The following is a 10897-nucleotide window of genomic DNA, read 5'->3' as shown; positions in this document are numbered from 1 at the left end:
CAAATTATTCAATCATTTAGGTGGAGGGAAGGATCAAAGGAGTCCTCAAAATCACAAAATTGGAGTAGACCTTCCCAAGTTCTTCTCGCATTCAAACAATCACGAAGCATATGGAGGCAGCTCCCGTGTACAAACCACACATACCGCACACATCATTGGTAGCTATATACCTTCTCCTCCTTTCTGTGTTAACCAGCACACCATTTTTCAAGAGAAGCCAAAAGAAAGCCTTAATTCGTTGTGGCCCATACCAATTCCAAATTCTCGCCCACGGTAAGTAACTTACTGATTCAGGCACTCTCGCTAGACTGTCATATGCGGTTTTTACTGTGAAGTCTCCTGTCGACGAAGGTCCCCAAAAAGCTACATCATCTTCTTCCATTGCTCTTGGAGGTGAAGTAGCAGCAATAATACTAGCTACCTCAGCTGGAACAAATCGCTCAAACATATCCCATGCCAAACCTGAGCTATCAACGAAAAAATCCACTGCCTTGTACATTAAATAATCAGGTATGACACTCACTACCATTTCTGAGAGAGAGCTCCTCATATTCGGCACCACATGATAAATCCAAAACATGACTTTTTTGCCTGATCCTATTGCCCACATAACATTTCTCCACATATTAGGCCACGTGTTACATATTAAACGCAAAAGGGGAGTACATACACTGGAAGCTATAGGTCAAAACTTGAATGAAGATCAAATTTATACTTAGAACAAAGAATGCTCCCCATAAAGAGTTTGTGTTGTTGAACATCTCCCAACAAACCTTCATACCAAAAGCATTATTCACCAAATGAAGATTTCTCAATCCTAACCCACCTTCTTCTCTTGAGCAGGTCACCATATCCCATGCCACCATGCTCATCACAAAACCTCGGATCACTTTCTCCATTTCATCACATGTGCCTATTGGGATTTTTGCTGTCTGCATAGCATAAAGGGGCATTGTACTCAGCATTGATTGAGCTAAGGAGACTTTCCCTGCTAATGACATTCTACCGATGGTCCAATTCGCTATTTTGCCCTTCATTATATCAACAATGTAAGCATATGTATTCTTATTCACCCTCCTATGCAATAAGGGGACTCCTAGGTATTTACCCAAGCCCTGCACTTCACGCACTCCCAACAACTCTTTCAAGTTTCTTCGAGTTTCATTTTTCACATTTTTGGAGAAAGATATGGTAGTCTTTGTAGTACTAACTTTCATACCTGAGCTTGTGCAGAACTCATCCAATACTTGAGCAACATTCTCAGCAGAGACTACATCAGCTTTCCCAAATAACAACAGATCATCTGCAAAAAATAAATGTGATAGTAGAGGGTCATTCTTACAAATTTTGAAAGGTTTCCAGTCTCCTGCTTCCACTGGTTTTGCAATTCCATGGACAAGTCGTTCCATACAAAGAACAAAAAGGTAAGGAGAGAGCGGGTAACCTTGCCTTAAACCTCGAGATAGTGTGAAGGAATGTGTCATATCCTCATTCCACATAATTTTCATAGTGCTTGTTGAAACACAAGTCATAATCAAATCAATAAGAGCCCGATAGACTAGCTTCATTCACAGTATCATACAAAAATGCCCAACTTACTCGGTCATACGCTTTTTCTAAGTCGACCTTTAAAGCCATCACTCCATGCTTTCCGTTCATAGATCACATAGTGTGAATTACCTCTTGTGCAATCACGATATTGTCAGTTATATGTCTCCCAACCACAAAGCTCGATTGTGTGGGTCTGACAATAAGAGGCATAAGCTTCTTCAATCTGATAGCTATAGTTTTCGTAACCAACTTGTACACAACATTGCACAAAAAAATGAGCCTAAATTGAGGGAGCGACTTGGTACCTCAGTTTTAGGAATAAGACAAATAATAGTTTGATTCATCCTTGCATTCATATCGTCTCCCTCTAAAATTTGGATAACCTCAGCACTAATATCACCACTTATAATTTTCCATTGCTTTTTATAAAAACATGTCTGTATCCCATCAACATCCAACTTCCGGTGCCTTCCAAGGCTTCATTTCAAATAGCGCAGCCCGAACATCCTTTGCCATGTATTGTTTTCGTATCTCCTCTGCCTACGACGGACTGATTGAGGGAAATAAACCGTGATGCTCATATAAAGGTCGGTGTAGATTGTCTTCACTATATAAATCATCATAGAAGGTCACAATCATCAACTTAAGCTGGCCTTGATCTTGAACCCATTTGTCTTCTCCATTCTGAAACATCTCTATTCTGTTACGTTTTTTACGTCTGATAGTTTGTAGATGATAATAAGATGTATTTCGGTCTCCAAGATGCACCCATTCATTGCGTGATTTTTTATGACATAAGAATTCTTCTCTCAACAAGATTTTGTCCAGTTCCTCTTTTAACTCTATCTCAATAGCATTAAGGCTTAGGGTGGCACCTCTATGCTCGAGGTCTCTCAAAATAGCTGCAATACGAGCCAATAGTTTTTGTTTTTGGCGAATAAAATTGCAAACACCTCCTTATTCCACTTCTGTAATTTTTCTATAAAAGAATTTAGAGAATCCATGAAATCATGCCCTTACCCTAATTATCTGTGACAATCATTATACTTCTCATGAGACATCCAAACTCTGATAAATCGAAACGGTCTAGCCACCATAGAGGGCGAGAAACTACAAAGATTTAAAAGTAGAGGTCTATGATCAGATTGGTATCTTACAAGATGCGAGACCGATGCTTCTGGATAGGCAAGCCGCCACTCAATGCTGCAAAGGGCCCTGCCCAACCTTTTATGTAGAGTACATCTCCTCCATGTAAAGCTCGGGCCCAAAAACCCAAGATCAATCAGCCCCGACGTCGTAAGCCACCTAACAAATTGTTGGCTAACTCCACTTCGATTCGCTGATCCACCTGCTCTCTTTGTGCCCCGAGCAATAGAGTTAAAGTCTCCCAAGAGAACCTAAGGAAACTCACTCGCAACTTGAATATATGCCAATTGTTGCCAAAGTATGTCACGCCGACTAGGAAAAAGGTGTCCATAGACTGCATTGAATCTGAAATTCATATCTCTTTCATCCCGCACCAGACAGTGAATGAATTGATATTTCGTGTCAAGAACCTCAATGTGCCAAAAGTCATCCCATAGCAGCTAAATACATCCAGAGAACCCATTAGCATCCATCCTGTGAGAGTTCGGTTAACCAGTCTTTCTATAGTGTTGTCTGCATTCTTCCCACTGATATGAGGTTCAAGTAGCACTATAATATGTGGTTTATACATTTGAATCAAAGTCTGTAAAGCTCTTATAAAGAGAGTGCTCTTCGCCCCTTGAGATAAAATCATTATAAAATAATATACAAATTCAATAAACACAAGTACTTTAAACCCGCTCTAGCGTGTCCATAGAACACCGTTCATCACGCTCATCAAAAAAGTGCCCACCTTCCGTCTCATCCACGAACCTCTCTATTGGGCTCCCATTCTCCTCCAAATCCATCACATCATTCTCATTGAATTCTCTCACCCCCTCCGATTTGGAAGCCTACCAAAATCTTGTGTCAAACGTTGCTCAACATCAGGTCTGGTCTATCTGCTTCACATGCTCTGGTGGATCCTTGTCCACTGTTCTTTGAACCACACATGTCACCACGCATAACTGTGTGGCTTCTCGGGTCTAGCGTTGAGGGTGTAACTAATTCTACATTTTGTTCGCTATGCTTATACTCAATGAAATCCCCAATAGTAGGCTTGACAGGCTTAGAATTTTTCAAACTTTCTCCTCTCACTTTCCCAGACTTGTTGGTTCCATTCGTCACTTGTTTCCCTTTGTTTTTCCTAAATGTCCACTGTCCTTGCCCAAAATTAGTATCACGAGCTGCCAACAGCATAGGCACCAAAGCCAAGCTCTCATCTCTATCATCCTCATGCACTAAATTTGCATCCTGGAGAATATTGAATCGCGACCCTCCAGCCGGCATAATATTTTCCTTAATATTGTTTTCACTGTTTCGGCCCATCTGTCCACTATCATCCATGGCCCGTAAGTATCCTTTGGGACCTCCGTAGCAATTCCGCTCCCTTGGCTCAAATCCCTTTCCTCTTTATCCTTCTTCGGTGTGCGGATACAGTTGACGTCTAAATGCATGTACATACCATAATATATGCAAAGCTCATTCAAGTTCTCATACTCCACCTTAAATTCCTTGCCGTCAATCGTGAATTTCAACACAAGCGGTTTCGTAAGATCAACATTCACTACTATCCTTTCAAATTTTCCCCTCCGCAAGTCACTAGTGTTGTAGTCGACTCAAATCACAGTACCAACGGCCCCTCCAATGGCACTAATCACGCTTGACGGATATAGGTGGAGGGGAAGCTTCGACACCCGAATTCAAACCGTTGTGGTCTGTGGGGAGCAATGGTGCACCCGAAATGCTGTAGTCCAAGTTTGCACTTGGAGGTAGCTTCTTGACACAATCCATGGCCCTTCTAGCGTCGCCTCTAAGTAGTTCTCATCCGCTGCAAACTGTACCAGAAAATAACCACAACCCATATCCACTACTTTTGTTGCATTCATGTTCCACAACTGACTCCATTTTAGGCACAATGACTTGTATCAATCGATCTCCCCAAAAGATTCACTATGACTGAGAATTGCATATTTTGGGCAAGTTTCTCCTTGAGCCTTGTTGACAAAGTCACTGCCGGGATCGGCCCTGTTCTATCAATCACAATATCACCGGGCACTACCTTCAACTCCATTCCCAGTTGCTATATACTTCATAGTAACTTCCACACATGTTCCCGCTATGAGTCGATCTCGATAGTCAGAGAGCAGTGCTTCTTGGTTGCTCAAGTTTCTTCGGTGGACGGCGGCGGCGGCCACTCATCCTGATACGGTCTTAGCTCGAGATCTCCTGATTTTGACCGATATCACGTAAACTCAACGAAATCAACAACAACACTCGGTAATGCGAAATCAACAATAGGAACTATATTGATAATGAAGCGATTACAAATGCATAACAAGAACAACAATACGAAAATGAGATAGATGCGATTGATCCACGACCCAATGCTCACGATTGATCACACACTCAACATGCTATCGAAAGGTGGTGGCCTCTCTATTAATACTACTCCTCACTTCACATGCTTTGCATTTCTCCACGTCGGTATGCCACCTCAGCAAGCAAGCTGAGTAGGATACATCATGTGCCTTATTACTCCATGCCTTGCATGCATACTATACACACCTATCAAGTCATGCATGCAATACATCCTCACGTGGATCCCTAGGTTTTCCTGAAAGTTTGGAGCGCATCCTTTTTCCCGTTTTTTTCTTCAATTTTAAATCGTTCCATTTCTAATTTCGTACAATCAGAATATCATCAAAATTGATAAAACCCTACGCATAATATATATCCAATCTCACGGCTTCCTCACTGAAATTTTCGAAGAATTTAGGGAAGAAGAAAAATTGACGCGAATCGTTGAATCGCATGATGATCCATTCGAGAATTGGAGCTTCGCTATCTCGCTCCTCTCGTTACAGAGTATGCTATTCTCAATTTGTAAATTTGTTTTCGACTCCATGTTCTTATCGTTTCTGTATAATTTGTTACGATTTTTGTGTGTGCAGAATCTGATTAACGGAGCTAGAAAGGGGAGGTCCCTCATTTGTAATAAAGAGAGGTTGGGAGCTCCGGGTTCAGATAGTTTGGATGGCTATCTCAATCAGTTTGAAGGGAAGTTAGAGTGCCTGAGAAGCTATTTAGCTGCGGCTGGAGCTAATAGAGGATCAGCTTTTGGGGCATCTTTTTCAGATTTTAAATACCTAGCTGGAAATCTCGGAATTAATAGATTTTTCTCTAGTAAAGCGCCAAAGAAGAAGAGTGAGAAACAGAGTTTCTTCCAAATTGACAGCTTATGATCCCCGTTCTCTGTATCTGGTTACATTGATGCCTTATAATGTTGATCCTGTTCTGCAGATTACGAGAAATTTTATCCCAAAGACAAGAAGGAGATTCCGAAAAAGAGTGAGCAGAAATCGCAATCAAAAGGTTTGTGGTCGCTTGTATTTTGCATGATGACAGATGAATAGATTATATGTGGAAAGAAAATATTTTTTAATCTATTCCTAAAATCCGACGATTTCAACTTACTAGAGAGTAAATGTTTCCATAGTTTCATTTGTCTCTGTACAGTTTTATCATCACTATGTTGATAGTTGAGTTCATTTGATCATTATTGTTGATCATACAGGCCATAAGGCTGTTTATTGAATGAAAATTTTAGATGTTGGGATGGAAGTTTTTGGTTGCTCAATTTTGATGACAATATTGAACGGAACTTTCTCAGTTGAGTTTTCTAATTTAAAATATTACTATATCTTTAGAGGAAGGGAAGAAATCTGAGGATGACGGCATCAGTATAACATTTTCTATGGATCTCCAGAATATAATTGCTTCTTTACTGGTTATTGCGTTGTTCTCTTCTGCAATTTCGTCAAAACCGAATGGAGAGAAACAGGTTTGCAATTCGCCTAGTTTTTAGTTAGGGCAATTTATTTGTTGTTATGGTATTGAGAATACAATGAGTCAATTAAAACTGATATTTGAACCTCCAAATTTTTGTGAACATGCACTTGCATTTCTTTACGAATGCTGTTTTTGGTTATCATCCTTCTTTATTCATTCTCTGATTTCTTCATTCTCATTTAACTGGAAAAAATTGTATTTTAAGTGCTATAGGCTTATGAGTCTGTTTTCTATGCTTTGCTTTAGATCTCGATTCAGGAGCAATAGAATTGGTGTAGTTTTGAGTCTCTGACCTATCAAATTCTTATATGATAAATTTTGAATATTCTGAAAATTGATAATCAATCAGGTAAGGCTATAGAGTAATAGAATGGTGCTACTCTTTGTAGATTATTATCTTTTCTTTTTTTCTATTCCCACCACTAAGTGCAAATATGAACCTTATTTTCCACTTTTGGTTGCAAATATGAATGCATTTTCCACTTTTGGTAAGTGTTTCCTAGCACTAATATTTAATTATGGATTTCTTGAGGTCGTGCTATAAGTGAAACAAAAATTGCTTTAAATAGGAAAATTTGTTACAAATTTGCATCTTTGTTATTTTGTGTGATGCTCGTTGAATTTGTTTTAACATAGAAACACATGCGTAAAAGTCTTAATTACGTTATCTACGAAAACTATGCAGCTGAAGGTCATATGATATCAATCTGTTATTTTCCTTTTGGTTGATTATCTAAATATATTTTTCGATCTTTAGTTGTTTAGTTATGTTCCCTGTACCAGTCGTATAAAAGGTTTGTAGTTTCTCATACCAGATTAGGTGGCGTACTTTTGATGTTGTATGGTTTGATTTTTTTTATTCGGTTTCTGCGGGATTTCATTATTATAGTGTATTGACTTATCAATGCATTATTAACTTGCAGATTAGTTTCCAAGAGTTCAAAAATAAGCTTCTGGAACCAGGTTTAGTCGACCATATTGTTATTTCAAATAAATCTGTTGCCAAAGTTTATGTAAGAAGCTCGCCGCAGAATCTTAGTGGCAGCACTGATTCAACTGAAGGATCTGACTTTGATACTCCGGTTAGCGACACACAGCCAAAAGCAAAAACAAGTCAATATAAATACTACTTCAACATTGGAAGTGTTGAAACGTTTGAAGAAAAATTGGAAGAAGCCCAAGAAGCATTGGGCATCGACCCACATGATTATGTACCCGTTACATATGTTTCCGAAGGGGCCTGGCTCCAAGAGTTGATGAGGTTTGCTCCCACTCTTTTGTTATTGGGATCACTTTTCTTTATAAGCCGGAAAATGCAAGCTGGATTCGGAGTAGGTGGTGGTGGCGGAAAGGGTGGCCGTGGAATCTTTAACATTGGGAAAGCTCACTTTACGAAAATGGATAAGAACGCAAAAAATAAGGTTTTCTTTTTATTTGCTATCTCATTTTCATTATATGGCGCCAGTCTGATGCTAAACATTATCGTTCTAACTTTCTCTTATCTGCATTCCAGATTTACTTCAAAGATGTTGCTGGCTGTGATGAAGCAAAACAAGAGATTATGGAGTTTGTACACTTCCTGAAGAACCCAAAAAAGTATGAGGAACTGGGGGCCAAAATCCCTAAAGGAGCTCTATTGGTTGGACCTCCTGGGACTGGTAAAACGCTCCTAGCAAAAGCTACAGCTGGTGAATCTGGTGTGCCTTTTCTGTCCATATCTGGCTCTGATTTCATGGAGATGTTTGTGGGAGTTGGGCCCTCGAGGGTAAGAAGCTTGTTCCAAGAGGCAAGGCAATGCGCACCTAGTATCATATTCATAGATGAGATTGATGCAATTGGTCGAGCAAGGGGACGTGGAGGGATGTCTGGTTCCCATGATGAGCGTGAAAGCACTCTCAACCAGTTGCTTGTGGAAATGGATGGATTTGGAACAACTGCTGGTGTGGTTGTTCTTGCTGGCACCAATAGACCAGATATCTTAGACAACGCATTGCTGAGACCTGGCCGATTTGATCGCCAAATTAGCATAGACAAACCAGATATCAAGGGTCGGGAGCAAATATTCCAGATCTATCTGAAGAAGATTAAACTTGACAATGAACCTTCTTACTTCTCTCAGAGACTAGCAGCCCTCACTCCTGGATTTGCAGGTGCAGATATTGCAAATGTTTGCAATGAAGCTGCTCTAATTGCTGCTAGATCTGAGCAAGCAAAGGTGAAAATGGAACATTTTGATTCAGCTATAGACAGAATTATCGGTGGTCTTGAGAAGAAAAATAGGGTAAGTTGAAGACATCTGGTTTGCCTTGAATATTTTGCAAAGTTCTATCATGATAAGAATATTGGGTAATTTCGGCTTTTATGTGCTTGAACAGGTTGTAAGTAAGATTGAACGCAGGACTGTAGCCTATCACGAATCAGGTCATGCTGTGGCTGGCTGGTTTTTAGAACATGCAGAACCCTTGTTGAAGGTCACCATCGTTCCTCGTGGTACTGCTGCACTTGGATTTGCTCAATATGTTCCTAATGAGAATCTTCTCATGACGAAAGAGCAGCTTCTTGATATGACTTGCATGACTCTTGGTGGACGGGCAGCTGAACAGGTACCCCACTTTTCAGTATGAATTTGTATTGTTTTCAATAGTATAATCTGGGAGAGCCTTTTCAGACATTTGGAAACAACAGAGCCCCCTTGGCTCAATATGATTTCCGTATTTTTAACTTACTTCATATCTATATCTGATTTGTTTACATGAAACTCTATTACTCAATAAATTATGACCAATAAAGAACAGCTTCTAGTTAGGTTTTAGATTCAACTATTCTATTCCATTGAGCAATCATATAAGCTCAGTACCTCTAAATATGTGCACTCATTACTCCTGTCACTGTGAGTTTATATAATGGTGCAAAATTTCTTGTCCAACTCTAGGTGATGCTGGGAAAAATATCAACTGGAGCTCAGAATGATTTGGAGAAGGTCACCAAGATGACGTATGCACAAGTAGCAGTCTATGGTTTTAGTGATAAAGTCGGACTTCTCTCTTTCCCCCAGAGGGATGACGGATTCGAGATGAGCAAGCCCTATAGCAGCAAAACAGCCAATCTGATTGACACTGAAGTCCGCGAATGGGTGACAACGGCGTATAAACGGACAGTTGAATTAATTGAGGAGCACAAGGAACAAGTGGGTAAGATTGCGGAGTTGTTGCTGGAAAAGGAAACTCTTCACCAGGAGGACATGGTGCGTGTGCTGGGTGAGAGACCTTTCAAACCGGTGGAGAGGTCAAATTACGATAGATACAGGGATGGATTTGCAGAGGATGAGAAGGAGCAGAGTGCGGAGGTTATTGAAAGTACATCTGAGGATGATGGAGCAACGCCGGAGGCTGTCCCAACGTAGCATTTGGTTGGTTTATTGTTTGATGATAACGAATTTGTACTGAAAAACTAAAGTGCAATAATTTCCTATATTCAAATTTCAATATAGGGGGATGCGACACTGCCTCATTTGCTTTCAAATAAATGCTGGAAATAAGTAATCACAATTTGGATACCATGAATATATACTGAAAAACGTATTGATGTTGTTGCCAGGATTTCAGCAATTAAAATCATAACACGTTATTTTGACACCATATTTCTTCCAATTGCAATTTCTTTCGAAATTTTAAACTAAATTGAAAGTGTTATTTTTAAAATTTGAAAGAGGGACGAAGTAACATGCATGAAGCTTCGTTGTTCAAGTCGTTAAGGTTACGGCCGTTGCTACTTTGCTTTTAACCATCCCTTGGGCTAGATTTAACACAAGTCTCATAATTTTTAGTTGTCATGCTACAATTCAACTTTTCAATTTCATTATTAATTTTTCTCTCCGATATTATTTATTTATATTTACACATCATGGCGTTGCTCTCAAAGTCTTTAGAGCATCCGCAATGGTTAATAGGCCAGCCATAGGCCAGCCATTCTCTCCTCTGCCACGTCAGCAACACTAAAAAAACCACCTGCCACGTCAGATTTAGGCCAGCCATAGGCCAGCCGCAATAAAAACAATTCAAAATATACTACATTTACGGAATTAAAATTGCGATATACGGAATTAAATTTACGACACATATACGGGAAAAATAATCCATTCCATTAAAAAAAAAGTACAAAGATTTTTAAAAAAAAGTACATGATTTTTTTTTTAAAAAAAAGGGCTTCAACACCCGAGCCCCGCCACTCTCTACTCCTCATCGCCGTCGCCGTCGCCCTCCTCGTGGCCGTCGCCGCCGCCGCTGCCGCCACCCGTGGTATCTGAGCCCACGTCGGAACCCCCCAGCCTCCTCGTCGCGATCTCTAAATCAGCACGCATGCTCTCGAG

The 10897-nt window shown here is 40.1% G+C and overlaps 1 protein-coding gene across 1 annotated transcript; it reads left to right on the top strand.

Annotated features, from left to right (window-relative positions):
• Nucleotides 1-5488: 5488 nt before the first annotated feature.
• LOC125221278 (ATP-dependent zinc metalloprotease FTSH 10, mitochondrial-like) lies at nt 5489-10032 on the top strand. Its single transcript, XM_089059672.1, has 9 exons — nt 5489-5544; nt 5631-5883; nt 5980-6051; nt 6387-6520; nt 7312-7322; nt 7418-7949; nt 8042-8809; nt 8904-9131; nt 9461-10032. Exons 1-9 carry the CDS (start codon nt 5491-5493, stop codon nt 9929-9931), a joined length of 2523 nt encoding a protein of 840 aa, XP_088915798.1. The 5' UTR covers nt 5489-5490; the 3' UTR covers nt 9932-10032.
• Nucleotides 10033-10897: the final 865 nt, after the last annotated feature.

The sequence above is a fragment of the Salvia hispanica genome, chromosome 1 (assembly GCF_029641045.1).
Source record: "Salvia hispanica isolate PSC_SH4W2 chromosome 1, Shi_PSC_v1, whole genome shotgun sequence".
Classification (NCBI taxonomy): domain Eukaryota; kingdom Viridiplantae; phylum Streptophyta; class Magnoliopsida; order Lamiales; family Lamiaceae; genus Salvia; species Salvia hispanica.
Note: the sequence above shows the minus strand (reverse complement) of the source record. Positions and strands in the feature narration are given on the sequence as shown.